Source organism: Xiphophorus hellerii, chromosome 7 (assembly GCF_003331165.1).
Source record: "Xiphophorus hellerii strain 12219 chromosome 7, Xiphophorus_hellerii-4.1, whole genome shotgun sequence".
In the NCBI taxonomy this organism is placed as follows: domain Eukaryota; kingdom Metazoa; phylum Chordata; class Actinopteri; order Cyprinodontiformes; family Poeciliidae; genus Xiphophorus; species Xiphophorus hellerii.
In genome coordinates this window covers 3,645,396-3,672,928 of record NC_045678.1, presented here as the reverse complement: position 1 = coordinate 3,672,928, position 27,533 = coordinate 3,645,396, and the positions used below count along the sequence as shown (strand labels likewise).

Here is a 27,533-nt window from a genome sequence, read left to right as displayed (position 1 = left end):
AATAGGCCGTGAATGGGAAGCTCGGTTCGATTCTGGGAGCCATTTCGTTGTCCTAAATGAGCGAACGGTGTAAGTTTGCCTTTAGAAAAACAAATTAATTCCAAACTTACATAATAAAATATTGCAAACGTTTTTACAATATTTCAGCCGTAGAGACCGGCACTGGTTTGACATGGTGGGTTATGTTGTCACGTTGAGGTTGAAAAAAAAAAATCCAAAACAGTCGAATCGTTCCCGGACTGCCCATCAAAGTCAGCGGCTCCAGTCAGCGCTGTTGGAGTCCGACACTGAGAGGTGAGGCGGGGGGGCTTTATAACACAACACGGACTTGTTTAACATTAACAGTTACATAGCTGCGTGTTGTGGAAAGGGGGTTAACTGAATGCATGTCAATGTCACCGTCGTTTCTGTGACTAGCTAGTCAGAGATGTTAGGGTGACAAATCGGAGCCGACCGCGGCCTGCCTGCTTCTGCTGCTAGCTTCATAATTGACAGCTTGTCACCTCCCAGGGAGCCTCACTCTTAAGTGGACTGTTGTCATTTTATTTGTTCTTAAGGTCTGTTTGAATCTGTATACATATATGTGTGTGTGTACGTATAATGTGCTGCCGTTAGCACGCTGGCTAAGCTTTTACGTACTGTGGCCGTGAGAATCACCATCAGCATCCTCAGTGAGGCTCCTCTGTGGCCTTGCTGGCTGCCGCTTCCTGACCCGGGAGCAGGAACAGATATGCGGCTGGTCCTCCTACGAACAGCCGGCCTGCTCTGGTGGTAGCTCCCCGTGTAGCCATGGGATGATTGTACCAATTTTGTGTCCTGGTCATAATGTGGTGTGGTTATAACAGTTCTGTCGCAGTGTGTATTTTCTTTAGAACACCATCGTTGTTTCTAAGGGGACAGCCTCCTCTTTTCCACACCCTCACAGGCTGCTTCAGTTTTCATCATCTGAGTATTTCTGACAGACTCCAGCTGATAGTGGCTTGTTAAAGTATTATCATTTTGAACATTATAGATTTGTTTAATAACCATCACAAACTTCATTGGTAGATGGAAGAAAACCCCTTCCACGTATGTATTTCTATTTTGTCAATTAAAAAAAAAGTTTCAAATTGATCATTTGTTCGGTGGAGTTTCGCCTATACCAGGGGTCTGCAAATATTCAAATATTCTCTACACAGAAAAAAAGAAACCCATCACAAAAAAAAAAAACTGACTTGATTTATTACAACTACTCAAATTAAGTAAATATATTAAGTCTATTAAGTTTTTATGTTAAACAAACATAAATTAAGTTTGGCACATTCAATTCGTTTACATGTTACAAATGAACTCAGTTTAACTCTTTTTTCTTTTACTTTTTTTTTTTTAACCATTTTCATGGTGAAGAAAAGCATTCCCACAGCATGATGCTACCACCTCCATGTTTTACTCTGGCTTCACTTAGTCTTCCACAAGTGAAAGCTTTTTCTTGGGTTTCTGTACACAACTTTTGGCAAATGCCGATTGGTTTTGTTTTTTTTCTTCTTTATTTCAGTCAGACGGACATGTTGGGAGATCGGTTTGCAGTTGCGTCCTACTGTTTCTGTTTTCACATGATGGACTGAACGGTAGTTTGTAGGAAGAAAACAAAGGTATTATGCTATTTTCTCATTAGAATCTGGAATCTTGTTTTCTTTATGACTCAAGTTTAGTTTGGTGAGATATCAGTCAAAATGGTTGAAGGTTGCAGAGAGGGGATGAACAGACCTTACTGAAGAAGAAGAAGGAATTGTATCTCCAGGGAGTAAATTACAAAAGACATATGTGGATTTAAACTGAGATACTTCATCCTTCTTAAATTCCAGCAGACTGCCAGCTGTTTTTGGACTAAGACGACTGGGTTTTGCCCGAGTTCAAAAAAGACAAGTCCCTTGAGCCCCTAAATGTTTTCTGTAGTTCTGTGTAACATCTGCTTGTTAAGTAGAGCAGCTAATAGAGTAGAAATGGACAAAGAGGAATTTAGTGTCTTCATCCTAAACGTCTCAGGATCATTTAAGAAATAACATGACACTTGTGTTATCCTCCGTAAGTCAAATCAGTTTCCTGTAATTTCATTGTTTAGCAACTAGCACACAACAAAACAAACAGGTTTATCTGGAGTCAGTGCTCTTTACTAAATTAAAGCTAACAGGTCTTTGACAGGGACGAACTTGCTGTAATATGTCATTATCAATATATGACTTGAAAACAACAATAATATCAAAACAACAATATTATCGTTTATCGCAATAATTACTGGGACAGTTTATTGTCCAGCAATAAACTGGAACTAGTCCTGTCCTATTATGACAGGACTAGTGTCATTTTAGCAACTCAAAACAACTGATGGTAGATTTGTTCTTATTTTCAGACATCTAGTAGCTCCTGGGTGTCACCCTGTCAGCAGTCACCGGCCTTTATTTAAGCCACGTTGAGAGCAGACGTGACGTCACCCTTCGAAAGTGTGGAACCACTTTGAAACACAGATCCTTTGTTATTTCAAAATGAAACATTTTCATTTGGCCTGCTGCTGTTGAAAGTAAAGCATAACTTTGTTCAAACTTTATATAATGGGATACAAAACAACTAAAACAAACAGCAAAAGTAGAAAATGGTGAAGATTTGAAGTCTGGCTATTTGTTGTAACAACTTGAATGAAATGTAAAATGTCTTTTTCTCTTTCTCGATCTGGCCTTGGTTCCTCCTCTGAGTTCACTTTTAAGCAACTCACTCATACCGAAAATAGTAAACTTTGAGTCTTCCTCCATTAGGAACAGCTTCTACACAGAAGAGTGTTGTGGTCTGTGCGGCCAGCTAGTGCTAATGAATGGTCTTTGGTCAGAACACGATCAGACTATCAAGTTCCCAACTGATCAATCACTGACCACCACAGTAGGAGTATTTGTGATTCATGATTACAACAATGATGTCGCTAAGATAGAAAAAAAATAAATGTCCTTCAATATCTCAGTCTGGAGGTCATTTGACCTTGATTCTGTATTGTCTGTTCAGCCATTCTGTTGCAGACTTGCTGCTGTGTTTGGGATTGTTGTTCTGGTGACGACCCAGTTTGGGCAAAGCTTCATTTGTCTGACAGACGGCCTCATAGTTAACCCCAGAATGCTCTGACATACAAAGGACATTACACTTCCTGGCCAAACAAAACGTTGCCTCCTGATTTCAACTGAGCAAATAGATCTGAGCTTCCTGTTGGACAGTTAGTGCCTGGACAGCTGTTTTCCAGCTGGCAACAAGTTATTTAACCCGAGCTGATGTAATGAGGAACTTCTCATTTCTCAAACAACCGTGCTGAAAGGCGCATCCTGTGGTCGTGGAAAAGACGTTGGTCTGTTTAAGAAAGGTCAGATCGTTGGCATCAAGCTGAGAAAACATCTGGAGATGCAGAAACAAACATTGGGTTGAGAACCGTCCAACGGCTTGTTAAACACTGGAGGGAAAGTGGAAAACCATCGTGTTTGAGCAAGAAATGTGGTCAGAAAAGAACCCTGAATGACCATGATTGGTGATCTCTGAATTATTTGGTTACGTAAAATTAAAGAAAAACATAAGAAAACCAATAATCATTGAGGCTAATCGGAGAAAAAGATTGGACTTTACAGTGATGGGAGGTCATGTGATCTGGTGAGTCCAGATTGACTTCCTTCCAGAGTTATTGCCGCATTACGGTAATAAGAGAATGCCTTGCCTTCTGTAGCACCCAGGGAGTGCTTTGCTTTTTTATTATTATCTCCAAACCTGGTTATTCGTGGCTTTGTACGAAGCAAAACATAGAACAAGGGACTGGATTTTACCAGGCTACTTGCATTATGGCCAAACAACTCTTCCTTTGGTCCTATCTATCCAAAGGACATTATTCAAGTAGTCTTGCAAACCTAAGTTATGGTGCCAGGTTCCTTTTAGAAAAGCTTTTTCCCAGGTACACTTCCAAATAAGTCATATTTCTTTATCCCTTTTCAAACGTACCAGTCATGAATTTAAGCATTTAACAAGCTAGCAGAAGCCTGAACAGTCAGAGTTGGTGCTCTTGGGTTTTTCTCCATTTCTCCAAGCATCGGATGGTCTGTCCTAGACTTGAACTGCTGCTGAGAAGACCCGGAAGCAGCCTTAAATGTTTCCCACTTGTAAATGTTGGTTTTCATATTGTTTGGAAATGTCCCAGTAAAACATCCCAGATTAATAGGCAAAACTAATTCCTTTTTTTGTAGTCAATGCCGTTTTATTTTCCACCTTAGTGTTCTGTTAAACACACCTCTATGCACCAGTGCAGCAAACTGCTACTGCTTCTTTATTTATAAAGCACTTTAAAGTAACAACAACTGTGACAAAGTGCTTTAATGAAAGTTAAAATTATGGAACATCTGGACAACAGAGAACAAATTGACAACAGAGAGCAAGGGGCCTAGGATTGGGCCCTGTGGAACCCCATGAAGTAGAGGATTCAAAACCAGCACATTTACAGACCTGGTTCTGTCTGACTGATGAGACCTGAATAATTTTAAAGCGGTACCACTAAAACCCAATTGGTTCTCTAAAACAAGTTAATGAGGTAATAACTCCTGCTGTTACTCATACGATCAAATGCACTTGATAAACACAAATGTTTATTGTGAGAGCACCGGCTCGACTCGATTGCTCTTTTAGGTTTCCAACAAAGGAAAGAAGTTCTGACTGACTTCCAGTTTCCTCCGTCCACCTGCCCATGGACACCTGCGCTTCATTATCCTCCAGTATTTGTTCTTGGCCATCTGCGAGGGGGTTTCCTTGTGCTCCCACTCGTCTCCCTTGACCTTTGTTTATCTGTTCTTCCGGCCACCCACGTTAAGAACTTGGCCCACTTAAGCCTCCTGACCAAACCGGGCTGCAGACTACACAGAGTCTGCTTATGGCAGGTGGCTGATTTCTTTTTTTTTTTTTTGGTGTCTGAGGTGATCAGCACCAGGGAGTGAGATCTGCTGAGCTTTGTTAGATTTTGGTTGATGCGATGATTACTTTTTCTGAACGGATGGTCTCAGAGGTTTGCATTAGCCTCAACATTTCTGGACGTAACCTCCTGCTGGCTTAAGAGACAGAGTCAGTTGGGCCCAGCGAGGTATTTACCCAGTGCGCGGTCTGAACACCTGTTACAGATCTGTGAAGATCGTACATTGTGGCCACAGGAGGCGCTGCTGCATTTTAACACAGTGCTACACCAAAGAACGTAAATTTTGCAAGGGGAGAACAAACACAAAAGGACAAATTAAGAAAAGACGAACAAAGAACAAAAAGTAACATCTGACCAGTAGTATTATCACTATTATGGAAACATAGACAGTCACAGAACATGATAGCTCGTCACATATTGTGACCAGAATGTAACTTACACTGGGTTACAAAAAATACTTTTTGGAAGTTGTCTGTTTTTTCAACTGAATTAGGACTATTTTCCATCACTGAATCCAAAATTGACATAAATTTTTGTCAATCAGGTCAGGTTTTTATTCTAATTTGGTGTAGAGAAATCTGATCTTCTGACTAAGTTGAGGACATTTTTGTGACATCAATTAATTTCGGTAATATTTCTCACTCAAAAACAGGTATCAGGAGAGAAAATGTATTTTTTCTAACAGAGTGTATTAGCTAAATGTTACAAATTTCGATTTTTGTAAATTGAATTATAAACACTGTTAAAGCTAAGTAAATGTAAATTGAACATTATGTCTTCATTGTGTAAAATTCTCTGTCTCTTTTCGGTCCTGATGGAATCTCTCCATGTGAGAACAAGTCATGAATTTTGATGCTCTTGTTGCTCCATAGTTCAGAAAGTTAACCTGACAGAGCAAAAACAATGTGATTTTTCGATTCACATCAAATTCACACTAAAACAGTTTAAAAAAAAAACAGACAATTTTTTGTCTGTTGACCAGTGTTATAGTAAAATACTACACTTTACTACTCTACTATCAAGTACTTAATGATTTTGTATTAGTTATCATCCATCCATTCATTTTCTAACACCCTTGTCCATAGTGGGGTTGGGAGGTGCTGGTGCCTATCTCCACCTAACGTTCCGGGTGAGAGGCGGGGTAGTTATCAGTTTTTTTCAAATATGGTGTAACATCTATTGACCCTTCATAAGCTTTTACAAGGTTATTTTTTTGTGTATGTGTGGTTTTGGGCATCGCTATAGAGAAAAACAGCCTTACATGGCACTGGTTTCGGGAACTGACGGTCTGATGGGACGCCCCTCCTCCTTGCTATCAGGTGTGCTCTTCCCGAGTGTCGTGCTCAACCAGGTGTCTCAAATGTAATGGGCTAATTGTGCCGACTGCCCTTGTGACTGAGCCAGGATGCTGTGGATAGCTGGGGTCAGGCCCTGGGGTGTTTCTGCTGAGGCCCCATTGAGAAGCCTGGAGGTCCTAGACGACCAGAGGAAGATGACGACATTCATTCCTCCCCAGCCGGCTCTTCAGGATACGGGAGGCGGACTCCGACGGACCACCTGCCCGCAATCTTGACTCAGCTCTATCTGCTCTGGGTCGCACCTCAAAGGCAGCGGCTTAGATTTCATGGGAAACTTCTCCTTCTTGTACACTGTAAATATTTTGCCTCCTCTACTGGCGCTCCAGCGCTGCTCAACGAGCGTGTTTCCGCTTACTCAAGACGCACACAGAAATGCCTCTTGTTTTCTCTGCGCGCCATTTGATCGTCGCGGCGGGTCACGCCGGTTTCCAGGCTTCATTGAAGTGCGGCCTGGGGTAACTTCTCAGCCGCCGTGACGAGTCCAGACCGGCTTTTGAGAGCTCCGTTCGTGACGACTTCACTCGAGTCTGAGGTTAACCCGGGTTAGCCGTGTTATCCCGCAGGATTGAGCTCATCGGCACACAGGTGCAGCGGATTAAAGTGGGGGCTTAAAAGTTTTCACACACCTTGAAGTGATGTTTCACAGTTTGCCACAAGCTATGCAGGACACACAAAAGGATGAGGTCACGGCTGAAGTGTTCTCTGGCCACACAGGACGCCGTGTGTTTTAAAACTACATACCACCCTGAAAACTAATTCTCATATAACACGATGGTGGCAGCATCATGATGTGGGGGTCTTAAGCCTGGACAAGGTAGTTGGTCACAGGAGATGTCCTGGAAGAAAGAGGCTACAAAAGACTGGGTGATTCATTTGATGTTATTGATTAATGGAATTTTTGGTTTTTTGAAGATTAGATTTTTTTTTTTTTTTGGAAAATCTGGATTTTTTTTAAAATCAATTTACTCCTTGAGTTTCCATAGGTAAGAGTAATGTCACCAAACACAATGTGTGTCCCAACCAATTTTTTATCTATATTTTCTTACTTTGAATTCAGGTCAATGCTTCAAATGAATATTTTATTTTTAATAGCGAGAACATAGTTCCAACATTACAAGAACACAGCGCTAATGTCCAGAATCGTGTCATTATATTAAATGATTAATGTCGTAATTTTACGAGAACTCCAACAGAAGAAATAACAAAAAATAGATCATAAATGTCAAGCATTTCTTGTTTAACTTTTGTTTAACAGATGATAAAAATGCTTTTAGCACATCATCATTAATTACTACCAAATGACTGTGCAAATATCTGTCTGTTTTGAAGAAAAGAACTGCAATGAGTTATGTCACATTTTGACAAAGGCTTTTTCTCACTGAAAGAACTTCTTTTTCTTGTAATTTTAAGACCTTTTTTTTTGTTAAAGTTGTACCTTTGTTCTGCGAATTTCATGACTGCGTTCTAGTGATTACATAAAATTTCTCGTAGCCGTCTGTCGTTGCACATCCGTCCGGACAAAGGTTTGTCTGCCAGGGCACAAAACATTTTTCTTCTGTGTGTTTAATACAGACAAAAATGCATTCCTTTTAAAAGTGCATTAAAAAGAATGCACTTTTAAAAAATAAAATTTTCTGTCAAAAATCGATTGGCATTAGATCTGGTGTAAAAAACCCAAAACAAAGCAGCAACTTTGTTTTGAAGCCACGTCATCCAGCCCTAACAACCTTCATAAACACAGATTGGTTTAGATCAAAGATATTCACGTACAAGAGAGCAGAATGCATATAAATACCTGCCACACCTTTCAGTTCTAAAACCATGCATGTCTTTCTTCCCACTTCAGAATATTGTTCATCTGTGGCCTAAAATCCCCCAAAAAATGCATTAAAGTCATAACCTGAAAAATGGGGCGGAGGGGGAGTACAAGGAGTGTGAATGCGTATGCAAGTCACTGTAATTCCCTCCTGTTTGTGACTCACATGCTTTTCCACTGTGGAATTCAGAATTTTTCCACAAATGAAGTGAAAGTTTGATGTTCCCATTTGGCTGTGGTGGTTGTGGTGAAGGAGCACGTTAGAGTTCAAAGGGTTCACCTTTTTTTTTTCTTTTGTTGTGCGTTGAAATAGGAGGGAGGGAGTGGGGGGTATCGGGAAATATTTCTGGAAGTTGGGCGGCTGAGTCCATCCTCTTTCTGTTTCCAGGTGAGCCGACCGTCGGAGCGCCAGCGCCTCTCCGTTGCCATGGATGCTGGTGTTCGTGTCAGAGGAGGCCCGGTCAGGTCCAGGGCATCCGTACGGAGAGAGGTTTGTCTGCCAGGACACAAAACATTCTCTTCTGAGTGTTTTGATATAGGAATGCTCACATTGATGAGGTCCAACTGAATCAGCTCACAAAACAAGGGCTCCAGAGCCATGTGTGTATGAATCAGTGGTTCTAGACACTAGGAGGGACATACAGTTGTAGCTGTTTTCTGTTGTTGCTATTCTTCTTAATATGTTTTTTCCAGTTATGAAGTATTTGCAGGCAAAACTGATATTTTGACTTCTATTGTTGTTAGAGATGCAGGAATATGAAAATTTGGGCAGATATTACTATTGTTGCTATGGCTGATAACCGATATTTACCGATATTCTATATATTTCACTATTGTTTCAACACCTTTGGGGAAAAATACCAACCAGAAACAGACTTCAAGAAGATCAAATAAATAAAATCAACATCGGTTGTTCATATCAGCCCGGTTTTATTTATCGGACAGATACTGATATGTTATAAAAACAGATTGACGTCAGCCGATATCAATGTGAGTGCCGATATATCGTGCATCCCTACACAATGCGTTACCAGGGTTACCATGATTACCATGGTGGTGTTGCTAACGGTTAATCACAGGTCTTACATTTTGTCGTGCCAGGACTATTTCATTTCTTAGACGTCTTCATTGTGTTCTGTGACTCAAGGCGGTTGAGGCTATCGCTAACTACCTGCTAACAAATCCTCGCTAACTAGAGAGCTAGATTTCTGCGTTTAACGTAAATGGGAAAAAAAATGTATCACCACTTAGCTGGACGACATTTGTTTTCACCACTGGCTCACTTCTGTTGCCAGCCCATATGAGGCTAGGTGAATTCAAAAACAAAATAAACTTTTAAGATAGGTGCTATGGGGGTTATTGTTATAGCAACTGTCCCCTATATGTACAGGATTTTTTTTTTGGTCATAAATTTCATTCAAGGTGGCATTTAAAAGGTCCTAAAAAGTCTTACATTTGACTTGCATATATCCTGACAATAGGCTAGAAAATTGCATATTGCAGTTCTTGTGCAAAATTGCTCACATTGATATTTTTATGATGACTCTGAGTTGATATGTTGTAGCTGTAGCTGACATCTGACCACAGCTGCTTCTTTAAAAAGCCTCCCAGCAGGACAGAACCTGCGTTCAGTGCCGGAATGTGATTTAGCTTTTTATTTGTGCAGTCGTTCTCTGCAGGAATGCAGAGCTTCTTGGACACGTAAAACGATGTGCGTCCCGCTGTCCGTTTTTAGTGACATTCTGTCAGGCCGCCGGCCACAGTGGATAAATCCAGAAAGTGCGGTCGGTCCTCGGACCTCACCGTGTGTGTGTGTGTGTGTGTTTACAGACGGTGCGTGACTCCGGAGCCCAGTCTGCGAAGAGCCTCTTCAGGAGCAGAAAGGAGCTGTGCGGCGTCGGCCTGGAGCTGCCAGCCAGAGATGCCACGAGGCTCTCTGAGGTTTGCTCTGCCCGGCTGCACCGATGGAGCTCAGTCGCATCCACGCATGGATAATGTAACGCTGACCGTGAGCTGTGTTCTTTCAGATTCACTTCGTGTGTCTGCCCGGACAATCTGAAGGGGAGGACTCCACCCAGCAGGTCGGGCACCGCCCCACAGCTGCCGTGCTTCTTCGTTTGATCTTGTCGTTCAGTCTGACGGGTTTTTATTCTGTCTTGTTGTTTGTTTGTTTGTTTGTTTGTTTCACCCAGACTCTATCGTCCCTGCCCGCGGCGCTGTGCGAGCTGCTCAAGTCTCTCCACGCGCACAGCCTGAAAAGCGACGAGGTCCTGCTGCTCAAAGACTCCCGCAGGCTGGCGGAGCACAGAGACGTTCAGGTAGCCGCCGGCGCCGCGTGTCGGGAAGTTATCTGCTGAGTCAGCAGGATGAGGAAAGCAGAAATGAACTGGGGAAGTGAGGAGAGCGCAGACAGGAAGTGAGAAAACGGCAACTTGGCTGTTAAACTTCTCTGTACCTGCTGCAACTTTTATTCTCATGTCAACTTTTAATAAAGTGTTTATTATGAGAAAAAAAAACATTTTCAAGAAACAATCAGCACAAAAATCAGATATGCTTGTTTGTTTTCCTTGGTTTTGAGGAAAACCAGAAAGTTTTCTTTCTGTAAAAAGAAAACTTGGAAAATAATTTGTCAGTGAAGTAGTGGAGCTTTCTGCAGCCATCTGTAGTTTTAAAACAGAGTAACAGGTGGCGCTCTCATAGGGTTCAGGATTTTTAATATATTTCCAAACAGTTTAAAGTCTGTGTTGTAAGCTACAAATGTTGGTGCACAACAAACAGTTGAGGGAGGAACAAAGATGAGGAGCGGTGGGTGGGGCGGGATCAATGGAGTAGAGATATTTAATATTGGAAAAATCTTGCAATACTAGTAAATATTGTGATGGCAAAATCAGGTGTGGTACTATCTGCCTGTTTTCCTCTTTCCTCTCGTTCCCGTCTGTGCCTCCATCACTCTGTGACCGTTAGCTGTTAGTGTCAAGTGTGAGTCTCTAACTGGGTAAATATTACATTAGGAAGTGAAGCCCAAGTTTATAACAGTTGGAAATATATTAACCAACCGCAAACAGTCCTTTACGATATGAATATTGCCTCCGGTGACATTGTAGTGACGATGTATTTGTTATACATTCAGCAGTCTGGCACTTTCTCATCTCATTAAAAACAGGTGAAACCCAAGAAATAATTTGGTTTAATTTGCTACGGCAGTAGTGGTGGGTCCATGCGTACGAGTCCATTCCCACTGTCAGCGATAGACAATGTTGCAAAGAGCAGACTGTAAGGGGAGCTGCTGTAGTTTTTGTCTGTAGTACTAAGGCCACTGTATATCACAAGCATTTTAAGACTTTAGGCAACAATGTCAGGTTGTGAAACAGTACCTTATGTCTCTTAGAATCCCTAACTTTTATGAAATAAATAGAACTCATTGAATACCGGATCATAATGAGGCGCAGCATGTGCTGGATGCATGATACACTTTCCTCTGTTTCTGCAATGATTGAGAACTTTAATGGTTTTTCGCACCTCATGGTCCAGTAGACTCGGTTTTGACTGGGGACTAAAATTGTAACATTTGTTTCATTTTCAGCTGTTTTGGTTCTCTTCCACACCAAACGATCCAAAACATTTGAAAAACCTGTTCCCCACCTTGCCTGTGGTGGCGCTGCAGCAGGAAACACTGAAGGAAACAACTTGAAAATCTCTAAGGAAGACATGAGCGCAACTTCCTTTGTCATAAAATGTAAACAAAAATGGAGAAGCTTCAGATTTGATCGTTTGTAGGGTTTCTCTTTTGTTTTTGGTAAAAGACCATGAGCCATTTCTCTGGCTAGCGAAAGTTTCTCGCATTTGTGCTTACCCAGAATGCCCTGCGCTGTAGTTCGCTTCCTGCTTTTGGAACGATTGCATTCACATACGCATTCAAACCGCGCCAGAGTTCACTTCAACTGAACAGAGACCGAGGTTTGTAGGCGGACCTGTGTTTGATTTTTGAACTGCACCAGAGTTCGATTACACTGGGTTGCAAAACATATTTTGGAAAGTTGCCCGTTTTTTTTTTTTCCAACTGAATTAGGACTGTTTTCCACCGCTGAATCCAGAAATTATATAAATTTTTCTCAATCAGGTCAGGTTTTTATTCTAACTTGATTTAGAGAAATTTGGTCTTCTGACTAAATTAATGACATTTTCGTGACATTATCAGTATTTCTCATCCGAAAAAGGTTTTAGGAGAGAAAAATTGTTTCTGAGTGTATTAACAAGGGCTAGAGTTAGGGTTAATTAAATATTACAAACTTGGCTTTCTGTAAGTTGAATAATAAACAGTAATAACGGTAAGTAAATGTAAATTTAGCATTACGTCCTCATTGTGCAAAACTCTCCGTCTTTTTTCTGTCCTGATGAATCTCTCCTCCTGCTCATCACTCACTGATCCAGATTCTGAGGAAACCGATCCAGATGAGAGATACCTTACTCAGAAAATCTCTATTGATAAGCTATGTAGATACCAAATAGATTGTCCAACCTTTAAAATGGCAGTTATGTATTTACTATTTAACTAAAATATGTTTCCTTTTTTGAAAATGAGCTTTTGACTTGAAATAAGTGGCTGTAGTTTTTTGCTTTTGTCCATCTGTAGATGATTTACTCAAAACATAAAACAGAGTAATATACTCCATGTCCTCCTCCACCAGCAACCTTACATTCCTCCGGCTGTTGACCAAAATGTTGTTGGTCGTGTCAGTCCAACAGAAACAGCCAGGGCCTTTCTCACGCTTTAGAGGAAATGCAGGTGGGACGGACGGACGGACAGATGTTGTTTTCGCAGCCCACCACTGCAGCCTTGTCCTTCCCCGGTCCTTTGTGTCTTGTTTGGGTTCACGGAGGCCCTGCAGCTCATTTTGTGGGTTTTCTTTCCATTTCAGTCGGCGGGACCTCCCACAGATCTGAATTCTAAAGTGTGGCTTTGCAAAAACTTATTCTGTGTTCTGACAACTTGCAATCAGAGCACAGACATAACAATAGCACTTCTATCCCACTCCTGTAACGTATGAGAAATTCCCCATTTGAGTTCAGCTGAACTTGCCGAGGTTAAAAAAGAAATCTTACCCAAGACATGCAGAACAGGGACATGTCAGTCCTCTTGTTTGACACAAATGCTGTATTTTTTTTTTTTGTCCGGACATTAAAACATTTCTCTTTTTGTCTCCCCACCCAGTGTTGGCTAAAGGCTGTGTGTGTCCTGAGGCACAACCCCTCCACAGGCGTGTACCCCCAGGCCAGCGTAGCGTCTTTGGTGGGATTGTTGGGATGCTACATAGCGGGGGTCCGCTATGTGCTGGAGCTCCAGGATCTTCAGAGGGGTCTCAACGAGCCCAGCCAGCCAGAAGAAGACGACACCAACCAGTCGGTCTCATCGATCGAAGATGATTTTGTCACTGCACTGGAGCATCTGGAGGAGGAAGACATTAGAGACAATCCCTGTAGGTTCATGTAAGGAGTGCTGGGATTTAGTAGGACCTGGGATTTAAAGCTGCAGTATGTCACTTAAAAAATATGTTTTTGTTACATAGTTGTTGAAACTGCCACATTAATATATAATATATACAGACCAGTATAATATGAGGCAGATAATCTGTGAAAAAATGGAGCTCCTCCCAGTACTAATCCCAGTACTAATTGCAGAAATACATCTCTCTGTCAGAAACAATCAGTCAGAGCCAAGAGGAGGACTTAGCGCTGACAATTAAGCTCATGTATGCGCCTCTCCATTCTCTTCCCCTACAGCGTCTTTCTGACAATAGTTTGTCATGAATGCTACGGTTAGTTAGCATGGCGGTGGATAAAAACTGCTGATGGCAGTTGTTTCTCTGCTATTAGCATATGTAACATTGCATAGGCAAGGATGCTTGACCGCGCTAAGACCCTCCTTCTTGCTCTTATTGTTTGTTTTTGACCAAGAGTAGCTCAGGAAGGAGGTGGAGGACATTTCCAAATCCAACGTGTTCCTAACCTTTCCTTTAAACTGTCCTAAAGTTGTTTGACGTCCTGTTTCCTCTCCGCTGCTTGCAACCTGCATAAACTGCAGATATACGTCGACATGTCGCAGCAGTCTGCTTTTGAATAGCTCTGATATCTCGTTTAAACACCTCACTGATGTATAAAATGGTTCAGGTTTACACTTCACATGGACTTCTTCACACTGTATCAGCATTCACGCTGTGTGCGATTATTATTGTCATCCCATCCTAGCAATGTTCACCGATTGGAAAGAGAATGCATTGTTGAGTTGCTAATAATGTTCCACTTCCACCCCCCAGACCACTTCTCGGTGCATCAGTAATTAGGGTGAAGGTTAGGAAAACCATATATCGTATTTCCTAAATGTTTGCATGTAGGTACTAAAACATCAACCAGTTTGTCCCAAATGTTTAATTTCCTCCTCAATTTTTTTTAACTTCCTTTGTGGACAGCTCTTTACCCTCTGAATGTCCTATTTGGTTATTTTAATATAGTACTAACCAGTTTCCCCTTCCTTCCATTTTCTGTTCACCTCCTCAGCTGCAGCTGCATTTTGCCATTTTAAGAAGCGTGATGTGGCCTCACAGACCATCCCAGCCCACAAAAGAAAGAAGGAATTGTCAGGATCCCGCATTATCATGAGTTCATCTTCCAAGAAACATTCAGCCAAACATGGTCCTGATGTTTCTGTCACAGTGCAGCGGTCATCGTCAGGGGTTGAATCCCAGTGGACCTACTGCAGTCCCGGAGCTCGTCCGGCCTCTCCTTCAACTCAGCTTAGCGAATCAGAGGAGTCTGACTGCTCCAGCCCCAGCCCAATCATTTTCCTGGATGAAGTGGGCTACCAGAGGAGCCTGTTGGCTAAGTTGGACATCCCCCAGGTGCCAGGGGGACCCAGAGATCGAGTTGAAGACTCAGACTCTGAAGTTAGTGAATTCTTTGACAGCTTTGACCAGTTTGATGACCTGGAGGAGCTAAGCTCAGAGAGCTGCACTCTAACTCTCCCTCTGGACTCCATCAGTGCCTCGACTGCACAGAATAAGTCTGAGGCTGGTTCCAGTGGTCCCACTTTGAAGTATGTTTCCAGGGGTTGCTCAACCAAGAGCATGAACCCTCAGCGCTTTGACCAGCCCACTCTCCCAGCCAATGTGAAAAAACCTACTCCTCTGAAACCAGGTTCTCCCTACTCAGTTCACCCTGACATGTCCGACTCCCCTTGGTTGGCGCAGACACCATCTGAGGAAAATGGAGGACCTCTCTTCAGTCCTGTCAGTTCTTCTGCCTTTAGTCCTTTGGTGGAGACTAACGGACCACTGGAATACTTCTGGAAGACGGAAGAGAAAGGGGAGGACAAGTCAGAGCTACGTAAACCTCAAGACCTCTGCTCCTTGTATAAGACCTACTCAGACTTTGCCAACAATCTGTCCAAAGAAATTCTAGGATCGGTGTGTGGTTTCCAAACTGCTGTTGACATCAGTGACAACAAGAATCTCAGCTGTGTCTGCCACAAAGAGTTCAAGAACCCATCGGGCTATCTGATGAAATTGTCAGACATTCAAGAGACGGTCACAGTAGCCAAGTTGCAGAAGAAGTCCCAGTCTCTAAAGGATGGCATTCAGAGATTTGCTTCTGACCTGGTGGAGATGAGCTTGGGGAGCGCCCTGCGAGACCTCCAAAAAGGCGTATCCTCCTGTACTACCACCCTGTGTCACCTGGCTGCTAGACTCACCTCCTCAGTTTTTCAGATGGCCTTTCACGAAATTGGCATGCGACGTGCGTATGTCTTGAAGGAGCGAGCTATCAACGGATTAGCTGGCTTCCTTGTCGGTGAAGCCATTTCTGGGGCTCTTAAAGAGTTCCTCACTGTAAAAAAACAGATTTTTCACAACACAGTGACGCAATTTGCTGCCGACCTGGCCGAGGAGCTGGTGTTTGAAGGCATAATGGAAGTGTGTCAGTTCTCCCACCCTTCAACCCCTATCACACCTAGTGATTGGGCTTTTGGCCACGGGCAAGCAGAAGAAGAAGAGGAAGAGGAGGTGGTCTCCTCCTATGCTTCGGATTTGTCCGAGTCTGTCATTCAGGAAGCCTTCATAGAGCTCTCTCAGGCTGACGTTGCCTTTACGAGCCAAGCGGCCATCAGTGTGTCCTTGGATAACGTCTGTTATGTCAATGCTGAGAATACTAGCACTCATACCAGCAGCATCTTTGCTAACAAACAAGTTTTAAGCTCCAGCTCCACTTCAGCAGCTCCAGGGCTGTCAGGAGAGGAGGCTTCCTGCACAGTGAAGAACGCTCTGTTCACCGTCTCAGGCATGGCTAGCTGTATTCCTGTTCCCCATGCTGGCCAAGCCCTCTCCAGCTTCCAGGATCCAGAGGAAGCTTCCCATTACAGGCCAGATAGCCCAAAGGTCAACACCAAAAGATTAACTGTAACATCGACTGACAGTACCTCCTCTAAACACTCTCATGCTTACCATCACGAAACCCAGAACTCCATACCTGTGGGAGGCTCCTCTCAACAAAGGTTATTCCAAAACTTCTCTGGCAACATAGTGGATATGATTGTAACTGAGGCCTGTGAGCTTATTACCACTTCTAAAATGAAGAAGGGTTTTGGCGATTGCACTGACTTCCTTACAAAGTCCATCGGAAGCCGAAGGAACTCCTCCTCAGCGCAGGAAACAGCAGATTCACCTTCAAAGCACAGAGCAGATAGGGAGCGCTTCAGATATGACGGGTGTGTCCGACAGGGGTGGACTCCTGAGTTTGCTCCTCCTGTTTCCTTTCCAGCTGGCTCCTCCAACCAGGGGAAAGTCCAGTGTGAGACGGATCCCAGGGGAAGAGGTGTGGATCAAACGCATCCTGTGATGATGGATACTCTCGATGTGCCTAGTGCAGCTCTGCTTGGACGGGGCCGGATATCTGGCATTCTGGATGAGCCACCTCCAAGCTCTGGCCAAAAGTCTGCAGGGACTCCCGGTACCCCTCCTTCCACCCCTCAGCAGCCCAGTGAAGTCTCTAAAGAAAAACAGATCAAACAGTTTTCCAAGAAGCTGAAAAGCAAGCTAGCCAATGAATTTTCCCCTGCGACTCCTCCCCCAACCCCTCATTATCACCCTGAGCCAGGTCCTGGCCCTGAAGACGCTATCCCTGAATCAGACAAGGCTGAGTTTATGCTCAGCCTCATGCGGTCTCTGTCTGAGGAGGCGGTTGGTGATGAAGATGTTGAAGAGGAAGAACCAGTTGAGGAAGAAGGTGTTAGTGGAACTAAGAGAGGTGTAGAGGCAGACTGTGGGCAACGGGACTACCGTCAGGTGTCGTCTCGTAGGATGTCTAACAAGGAAGCCCTCCATTATGCTGAGCGTTTGGCCTGCCACATAGTTTCTATGGCGACTGAGATGGATACATTAGGAGGGTCAGAGGAAGAGGGGGAGTTAAGCAAGAGCAGCAAGCAAAGGAGGGACAGTGTGGCTCAGTTCTCAGAACAGACCCTGAACACGTTGTGGGTGTATGCGGGCGAGGTGGCAGGACAGGTCATAAACAATGTGAAGACAATGGTTAGCTCCGGACAACGATGTCCCTACCACAGAACTCAGGAGCTCCGAAGAAGATCCAGCTCTGATGGTTGGCGTCCGCGCCACCGTCACCAGTCTCAGCCCAGTACAGACCAGAGCCGAAACTCAAGGTTAGCAAAGCTTGCAGAGCAGTGGTCCAATGACCTGATAGCTTCAGTTTCTCAGTCTCCCCATTCCACTTCAAGTACCAGCTCCAGCTCTGGTATGTCCTCCGAGTACCCCAGCTGTGAGAGTGTGACAGATGAATACGCGGGCTACCTCATTAAGGTGCTGAAAAAGGAAGGTGGCACTAGGGAGTTGGTCCTAGACCAGTATGCAAGCCGCCTGGCATACCGCTCTATTAAATTAGGCCTGGCTCATGCTAGTCGTAAGAACAAGCAAAGGCCCTCCAGCAGCCGCCTTCTGTCCTCCAAGTCCCTGCCGGATGAATGGAAAGCTTCTGGCAATGAAACCTTAGCATCCAAATATAGATCAGAATCTATGGGGTTAGTGTCCGGTGAGAACACTGAGTGTTGCTGCCGGGTTTCTGACAAGCAGAGCAAGAGGGAGTACGTGGACCTGGTCAACTTTGCAGAGTCTTTAGCTTACAACATCACCTGTGATGTCACACGCAAACTGCATCTTTCTTCAGTTCGCCTTCCGAAGTCTCTCACTGACTCCTGTCTTTATAAAAAGTCCAAACTTGAAGATATGGCTGAGAACATCATCAGAAACTCTTTCTCCTGCCCTCTGTTGTCCAAGGAGGATAAAAATAGACATTACCACAGTACAGGAAGCCTGTATGATAGGGGTTACAGCAGCGGGGTGATGCAGGTCATCGAGCATTATGCCAGGAAGATAGTCGATGACACCGTCAAAATGAGCCTGGCGTCAGTCGGACATTCCTCCTGGGAACATTCACAGACTCGTGGCTACGATCGGCACTCTCACGCCCAGAGGCTGTCTGAGGGGTCGGCTGCTGTCCAGTCTGGAGGAGAGAGGACCTGCCGTTACTGCCTGTCTCAGGAATGTCCTCACTGCACCAAACTTAGCAGACACCCTTACCAGCCTGTCTTACAGAGAAAGATAAGAGCATCAGAAAGTCACTTGGCATCAGAGCGCCTCCCTAGTGTGGAAATTCCCAAGATCCACATCGACCTGGACCACAGGGCAGCATTCGCAGAAGAAGTTGTATCTCTGGCTTTGGAAACGGCTAAGCGTGAGCTGAGTAATGCCAGCCTTAATGCAGACAGTGGGATCGGCCATGATGGCACCAGCTTTGCTGAGAGCCTAACAGCAGAGATCATGACATCAGCGCTGTCTAACGTCTGTCAGGCTGCCAACATCAGGTATGTCCTTCAGATGCTTGGACTGTTTTTTGCTTAGGACGGAATGTTTCTATAGCATGAAAGCAGCATTGTGTAATTAGCGTGTTTGCATTTTTAAATAACGTGGAAATACTCACTTTAACTTTTTATCTAGTTCTCCAGGTCGGGAACAGACTGAGTCCACAGTGTCCCAGCAGCTGAGTGTGGGAGAAGACAGTCTGGGCAGCTGGTCTAACCTGAGCTTTGAGGACGATCACCCAGACGACAACAGCAGCTTCCTCCATCTCAGTGACAGGTAAACGACCTCTGGCTGTTTCCCACATCCAGATCTCTGCACAACTGTCAGAAAGCTTGTGCTGTTGGTTAGGGTGAGCTAATCCATAGGGAATAATCCGTTGCAAGATGCAATCATACAGGTCTAACTACTCCTATAGTGCTCTTTAGCATACTTGCTGCAGTTAATAATAACTTCAATTCTGACTTCCTCCTTTTGCACCACAAATTTAGCTGACGAGAATTAGTTTTTGAACGTCTCCGTGTGTTCAAATCATTTAGCTGTAGACTTTTTCACATATTCATCCCTTGTTCCAACCCATACCCATCTGGACTGTTTATAGTAGAAATGCTAAATAAATCTTGGTGTCATTTCATATAAATAAAAAAACTGGTAACATTTATTTTAAAAGTATATAAAATAATTGTCCCACCTGGGATTCGGCTATGAACATTTTATTTTTGGGATAAAATCTTTTGCCCCACTAAATACATGTACTAAAATTAAATGTTTATGTTAAATGTTATGTTTAGTTTATCTGTGAAATTTTGGATTTTTATTTTACCAGGTTGCCAATAGCGATGATCAGTCTCATATGGATTATCTTTATTTGTAGGATGTCTGAATATTCTCCCATGTCTGATTCCATACTTTTGCCTGAGGTCATAGTTGTAGTGGAAATCTTGTTTGTAGGTGACTCCCCTGGAAATGAGGCCCCCGTAAAAGTTTTTTGTCTCTATGGAAGCAAAACTGACAACATCTGCCATTCTTCCCTCAGATATCAAAACAACACAGTGTGTGATCTAGACCAAGATAATGTATCATAATATTTTCTAAAGGCGTGTCTGTGAGTTCTCTGTTCACTTCTGGCTCCGTTTTTGTCAGAACAAAGTCCGTCATGTGTAATTCATTAGAGCCTTCCAGAACCATTTCCGCTCTGTCGATGAAGTGACACAAGAAAGCAAAACACCTTGATGGGCCTATTTAGCCAAGAAGCATGGTGATAAATGGAGCTTGTTTTGGCGTGTGTCACTCAGTAAAACCACAGGAAAAAGCTGAGGTAATTGCTGATCATTGAAGGTATGTTTAGCTATCAATTATGCACACCTTCCAGAATCTCTGAGATGAATGCTCATTGCATTTCAGGGGATCCTGCCTGCTGGCTAATTACTCATACCACAGAGACTGAGTGTTGTTGTGCTTCTGTTGCCTGCTGGTTGTCTTGGTGGAACCTACATGAGTACCTCGGTTGTGTAGGGACAACAGCACGATGATCTCACACTTTTAAGTCTTTAGCAACAAATGATTCAGTGGGGAGGCACAGGGGAAAGATCTACCTCATCTGGAAAACTCTCCTTTGTTTTGCGCCTCACCTAACAGTTATAGGACTACTGCAAATCTCCAGAATAATTCTTTACTCTGACTATTGTTTATGTACATTACATGAGGGATAAGAACATGAGGAAACTGATCATTATTGTATCATCTGGCTCTGATGTTGGCATAACCTGCCTTTTCTCCTCAGCAGCAATGGGAACAGCAGTAGTTGGAGCAGTCTGGGCCTTGAAGGGGAAGTGTGTGAGGAGCGTATGTCGTTCTCCCCCTCTGACAGGTTGGTCCACCACAGCCTTGTACCGCTTCCTAAACACTAACCCAGATCAGAAAAAGACACAACGGTAGCTGTGTTTCCATTACAAATGTGTGCAAAACGTTGTCAATTTGCCAATACTCTGCTTATGTCCAAAAAACACAAGTTTGCAATTGCTGTGTTTCCATCATTTAAGAAACGCATTTAAGTGGGTTCACACAATAAGTGATTAAAAAACATGCTGCATCATGATCCCCCAGCTACTTTCTATCAACTTCTTCTTTGTGGTTTGCACCAGTGGCAACATCCAGTTGTTGGTCCTGCCTTGATGTGGAAAAACTCGTTTTTTTCCATTGCAGTTTTGTGAAATAAAACAATTTTGATACGGCCAATAAAAACACCTCACCATAGCACAAAACCTTTTAACAAAAAATGAGAGTCTTGTCAAAATTGCGTGTTTATCTCCAAAATGTCAAATTGCGCAATGCTATGGTTTATGGAAGCACAGCTAGCATTGTCAACCAAAATAAAATAAATTCTTAGCACTGACATTTCCCTTTGATCTTTTACTGATGACAGAATGAACTCAACATATCATATCTGAATGTTCTGAAAAGCCAACCTATGTGATGGTGTCTGTCATTCAGTGAATATGTCTCCCGGACGAGCCCCCAATATTTTGCGCTGCTCAAAGGCTGTAGCATAGAGGGGAAGAGAGGAGCAGATTGGAATTAGTTGAAATAGCATTTATTTCACATAGCATTAGAGAAACCAAAGAGAAACCATAATGTTGCCAATGAGAAAGGAGAGGGATGATTCTCAGGAAGAGAGGGATGTTATAGTCTTGACTGACAATACTGTACAGCTGACTCCAGTTTCAGTCAATGCTCCCTAACTTGGAGCACTGAAAGACACACACACATACACACACACGCATTCCTACATAGGCATGTAGAAAAGGCTTCAGACTAACAGTCAGTCCATTTGTTGTCATTTAATTATACAGAAGGTAGTATACAAGAAAAACAGAAACGTTGTTTAAAAAAATTACTCACCCTATATATACTGTATATATTTCACCTCCTGGATTAAGGGAACTAATTTGTTGTAGTAAAAATAAAATAAAGCTAACAGTGACGTATCTTTGCTTCGGGTAAATTGAGTCTTACATTGTGTCACAGAAAGAACCAGCAGCATCTTCCATGGTTGCGCTGCAGCTCTCCACATAGACAGGTTTCATGATATGTGCTTGTTTACAGTGACGTCTGCATTCAAACTGCATGGTTAATGTTTTTATATTTCTGCATATACTTTCTTGCTTCTAATACCTGTTTTTTATTAAGATACCCATGCTGTCATTGTTACTCACCCAGATAAAGTAGCCAAGGAGGAAAAAAATATTACCAACTCCATTACCAGGCATACTGAGCAGAACCTATTTTTCCCGTATTATTTACACCGTGTTCCAAATTATTATGCAAGTGATATTTTCTTAAATGGTCAATGCAAATGATGGTCAGTATAATTTTCAAGTCATGAACTATTACAGTATAAATCAAATTTTACTGAACAAAGCTCCCCGTGAGAACAGTAGTTTTATCAAAAATAAAAAACTCAAAATTATTCCAAATTATTATGCACAGCAGATTTTCTAAACATTTTATGGATTATAAAGAACTGCAAACGGTCATTCTTTGAATGTGCAGCATTAAGTGGTCACATGTACTAAAATCAAAAGCTATTTCAATTAAAAACATCTTAACAGACCGAGTTACATGTTAACATAAAACCCCTTCTTTGATATCACAGCACAATTCTTGATCCATTGAACTTGTGAGTTTGTGGAAAGTTTCTGCTTGAATTTCTTTGCAGGATGTCAGAATATCTTCCCAGAGCTGCTGTTTTGATATGAACTGCATTCCACCCTCTGATCTTCTGCTTGAGGAAACTCCAAAGGTTCTCAATAGGGTTGAGGTCAGAGGTCAGAGGAGGATGGTGACCACACCATGAGTTTCTCCCCTTTTATGCCCATAGCAGCCAATGACACAGTGGTATTCCTTGCAGCATGAGATGGTGCATTGTCATGATGAAGATGATTTTGCTACTGAAGGTTCGGCTCTTCTTTCTGAACCATGAAAGACAGTGATCAGTCAGAAAGTCCATCTACTTTGCTGAGGTCATTTTCACACCTTCAGGGACTCTGAAGGGGCCGACCAATGATTCTCTCCTCATGATTTCAGCCCATAAAATGACTCCACCACCTCCTTGCTGACGTCACAGCCGTGTTAAAATGGGATGTGGTGGCCATCTACCACCAATCCACTACTGCGTCCATCTGGACCATCCAGGATTGCACAGCAGTCATCAGTGAACAAGTCTGTTTGAAAATTAATCTTCATGTACGTCTGGGCCCACTGCGACCGTTTCTGCTTGTGAGCTCTGGTTAGGGGCCCAATAGTAGGTTCATGCACCGCAAGCCTCTGGAGGATCCTCCACCTTGAGGTTCCAGAGGCTCCAGCAGCTTCAAATAACTGTTTGCTGCTTTGTAAGAGCATTTTAACAGCTGCTCTCTTAATCTGATGAATTTGTCTAACAGAAACCTTCCTCATTCTGCTTTTATCTGTACAAACCCATCTTTGTTCTGAATCAGCCACAAATCTCTTCACAGAACGATAACGCTTCAGTTTTGTTAAATATCTAATGTTTTCATATGTTGCCATACGGCACTACACTATCTGATGATTTTCATCAGAGAGATCCTTTCTCTTTCCCATATTGCTTGAAACCTGTGGCCTGCTTAATAATGTGGAACATCCTTCTTAAGTAGATTTCCTTTAATTGAGCTCACCAGACAAACTAATCAACCAGCTCTCTGAAATTAATTAGAGTGATTTAAAGAGCCCTGACACACAATACCATCTATAAATTTAATATTACAACAAAAATTTTTATCTTTATGACACTTTAATCCAATTTGCATAATAATTTGGAACACAGTGTATACTTTTTCACATGTCCGGCAGATATAAGTAATTTCAATTCTTCCCTTTGCACTTTTTTTTGGAAAACTTTTTCTGGCACAAAAAGAAATGTTCTTCTGAAACTGATCTCGTTTTACCATCCATCCCATTTTTCAAACAACTGCCGCTTTTGGTTGCCCTCTCTTTATTTTCAATTTACATGAATCCAACTTTTCTTATTTTATGTCTACATCTTCTATTTTATATATCTCAGGGCCTTACAATTGAATTGTTGCATAATCAGATGAGAAAAAGCATTGAAGCCGTTTCTTTATACCACTAAACACTTTGACTGGCTGTCAGCATGACTGCTGTCTATATTTCCAGTAATTCCACTGACTTGCTGCATGTCCACAGTCCTCTTCACACTTTGATGAAGAGTTCATATTTCCCAACATTTGATAATGCCAAAGATTTGGCCGAAAAATATTCTGTGGACTAATGAGACAAAAGTGGAACTTTTTGGGAGGTGTGGTTCCTCTTATGCCTCATAGCTACAAGTTTGCTCCATCAAGCTTTGTTCATGATCCAAAGCACACCAACAAATCCACCTCTTAATAGTTTGAAAACAATCAAGGCTTTGGAGCGGGCTAGTCAAAGTCCGGACTTAAATCCGCCTCAGATGCTGTGGCATGACCCCAAACATCCTCAATGTCCTCCAATGATCCTGAATTAAAACAATTTGCAAAGCCGAGCGTTCCAGCATTCCTCCGCCGTGATGCAAGAGACCTCATGCCAGCTATCACTTACTCATGATACCTGCCGGTTGTTGCTGTTAATTATACTTCATCTGAAGTAAATGTATTTAATAATAGGCTTTTTTTCAAGCTGGAACTAGTCGGATTGCGCTGTACAAGACATTTTCTAAATGGTTTGTAGCCTGCAGGCAACAGCGGCGCTGGGAGCCGGTGGGTTGGACGTGGATACGTTGTATATATTTGGTGTTTTCTGTTTCTCGGTGCCTAAAAAAAGCCGGCTCAGGTATTTGCCCTCCTTTTCACAGATCTAGCAGAGTCGACGTGTCTGTTGCCACAGGCTGTGTCAACAAGTCTGTGATTAACAATCCCGAGGAGGAGAAATGACTGTTTACCTGTTGGCGAGGATCAGAAAAGATATCAGGGGGAAAAACTGATCAAGATGTTTTCTGTATTGTCGCATCTTAACCGTCATTAGGCAGCCAAGCCAAGCGGTAGTCTGTAATGAAATCAGGAAAATTGTTTCTGCTGTGCTCCTCCTCATCATTTGTGTTCCTTTGCGTGCAACTTTACAGACTCAAACTTTTAAAATCTTCACGTCCTCTGAAAAGTTTCACATTTTGTCACGTTACAGCACAGCATGTCAAATTCAAGGCCCGAGGGCCAAATCCGGCCCGCTGTACCTTCTTATGTGGTCCTCTACACACCAGAGAGACACATAAGTAGATCCTTCAGGATAACAGCTGTGCACTTAAATATTATCTTATCAATCAAATCAAAGCAGTTTTTATCTGTTTACGTCAATCACACGCTCCAGTTATTTGTGATTCCACAAACGTGGAAAAATACACAAAATCGACAAATCTTTGTGCTTTTTCATGCTAATGCATAATTGCGATTTTATTTCAAATTTTCCACAAAAATGGTCATTAAGTTAATCTGATGCCAACAGGATAAAAAAACATTTCGCCTGAAAATATATTGAAGCGAAAACTCCTTCAGTGGCCTAGTTATAGCTTCACTCAGTTCAAATTCACTAAAGGAATGCTGTGTTGTTGCACTTTAGGTAATAAAATGTTGATTTTCTTATTTAAAATAAGGAATTGAATTACTTGTTTGTTTACATATTTTAATTTAGTTCTAATATTGTATACAAAGACTTAGGTGGTTCAATATAAAATCTGTAGAATGTACCAATTTTTCTTTTTAACTGATTAATCGTCAGGACCGTCATTTACGGAATCGTTAGTTTCAGCTTAGTGTTTTCTAAATATCCCACTTTGCATGTTGCTCTACCACATAGAATACTTTGAGGTTGCTATGCGACATCTGAAAAGGTTCAGGGGGCGTGAATACTTTGGAAAGAACTCTGTGTTCTCAACCTCTGCTATTTGGTCTCTAACCTGTGTGACGTTCTGTCGTCCAACAGCGTTAACACCGAGGACAAAGAGACGGAGGTCAGGGAGTCCAGTGGTAAGCAGCGTCAGCGTTCTGTTCCGTCCGTGTGCCACGCACCGGCCGGGTGCGTGGCACATGGAGTCCAGAACCGATTAACGCAGGGCTGCTGGCCTTTCTGTGCTGCAGGAACGCTGTGTGCAGACAGGACTCCGGCACAGACCGCGCGCGCCGCTCTGCTCATCATCAATTCAGACTTCAGGGAGCTGGGACGCGGCCTCCAGCACGCGACCTCTGACCCCCAGCTCAGGAGCATGCTGCAGTGGGCGGCAGCCTCCGTGGTCGACGTCCCTCAGATCCAGCTGAATGTGGACAGAGAGCTGCAGCAGGTGATTCGGTGAAATGAGTCATACTTTGTGGAACTGCTGGTATTGGCTGCATCTGGCAGCAACAGCCAGATGGTAACATAAAGATTTAGTTTAAATCATTTTGCATTTAGTTCAGTGTTTCTTTCTGTTCGTTCTCAACAGTCCCGTTCAGTCTAACAACTGAGTCCGGTTTGTTCCGCTCATAATCCGGGCGCAGTTACAGGAACACGAACGCAACACCAAAACAATGTCGGTCATTACTTCAGTGACAGACGGAGGAGAAGAAATAAAAACAAACAAAAGTCGTGATTATGATGGAAGTATGCAGAAACTTTTATGTAGGCGTTTAATGAACTGAACAAATATTTCTTGTTCATTTCAACTCTAAAGCATTTTTAAATTTGAGATTTTCTTTTATGTTAGAAACAAACATGCTAAAAGCAGGACTTGTACACTTGTGTGTCAAAATATTATTTTCATCTATATATTTAATGACTGTGTGATCAGTAGCCCCATGGTGATGTTTTTATTTCTAATCTGCTGAAATGCTGAAGGTGTACTTAGTTTCTCCCATTGTGCTATGATTTATGATTTGATGAAGAAGAAAAAAATTACTTTTTTTTTTTTAAAAAGGTGAAAAATAATACAGCCTGGCCCAGGCTTTAGAAAGGGCTTACAGGGCCCCGATTTCATTTTGGTTTTTTTAGGATGGGGGACCCCAATGATTTAAAAAAAAAAAATTTTAAAGATTTGTCTTTTGCATACCTTATTTTATATTATATTATATATAAATCTCACAACCTGATATATTATATTGTTATATATATAGTTATATTCATATTGAACAGTATTCAAGTATTTGAAAATGATGACGTTTTATAAGACTTTGCTTGGGAAAATCATGGAGCCATTGGCCAGTGGATGTATTAAACCTACCATGCATCAATTCATGTACACAACAGCATATTAATGTTCTGTAAATTGCCTTAGGGGAAGTATTTCTCAGTAGCGCGTAGGGCACCGAAACTAGCTCCAGCCCACATCCGTGTAAATCCGGCCCTGACAACCGCAACTATTTCCCATGACTGCATGCAAATTGTTTTGGTGATCCTCCTCTCAGTCCTTGATAATTTTCTGTCATCCTGTGTATCTGATCCCC

General features: G+C 42.6%; 1 protein-coding gene across 4 annotated transcripts in view; it reads left to right on the top strand.

Moving 5' to 3' along the window:
• The window catches only part of akap11 (A kinase (PRKA) anchor protein 11), a 30,918-nt gene continuing 3,385 nt past the window's right edge, over window positions 1-27,533 (top strand). Inside the window, exons 1-11 of one of the 4 annotated variants that reach the window (XM_032567661.1) lie at window positions 1-69; window positions 8,523-8,624; window positions 9,965-10,075; window positions 10,162-10,215; window positions 10,327-10,452; window positions 13,347-13,611; window positions 14,690-19,055; window positions 19,189-19,329; window positions 20,834-20,920; window positions 26,041-26,084; window positions 26,196-26,395. In XM_032567661.1, the coding sequence (XP_032423552.1) occupies window positions 8,562-8,624; window positions 9,965-10,075; window positions 10,162-10,215; window positions 10,327-10,452; window positions 13,347-13,611; window positions 14,690-19,055; window positions 19,189-19,329; window positions 20,834-20,920; window positions 26,041-26,084; window positions 26,196-26,395 (5,457 nt within the window). In that variant the 5' untranslated portion in view covers window positions 1-69; window positions 8,523-8,561. Of the gene's footprint in view, window positions 70-91; window positions 295-336; window positions 558-8,522; window positions 8,625-9,964; window positions 10,076-10,161; window positions 10,216-10,326; window positions 10,453-13,346; window positions 13,612-14,689; window positions 19,056-19,188; window positions 19,330-20,833; window positions 20,921-26,040; window positions 26,085-26,195; window positions 26,396-27,533 lie in introns of those variants that run through there. The other 3 variants (XM_032567660.1, XM_032567663.1, XM_032567662.1) reach the window with 3 other exon arrangements.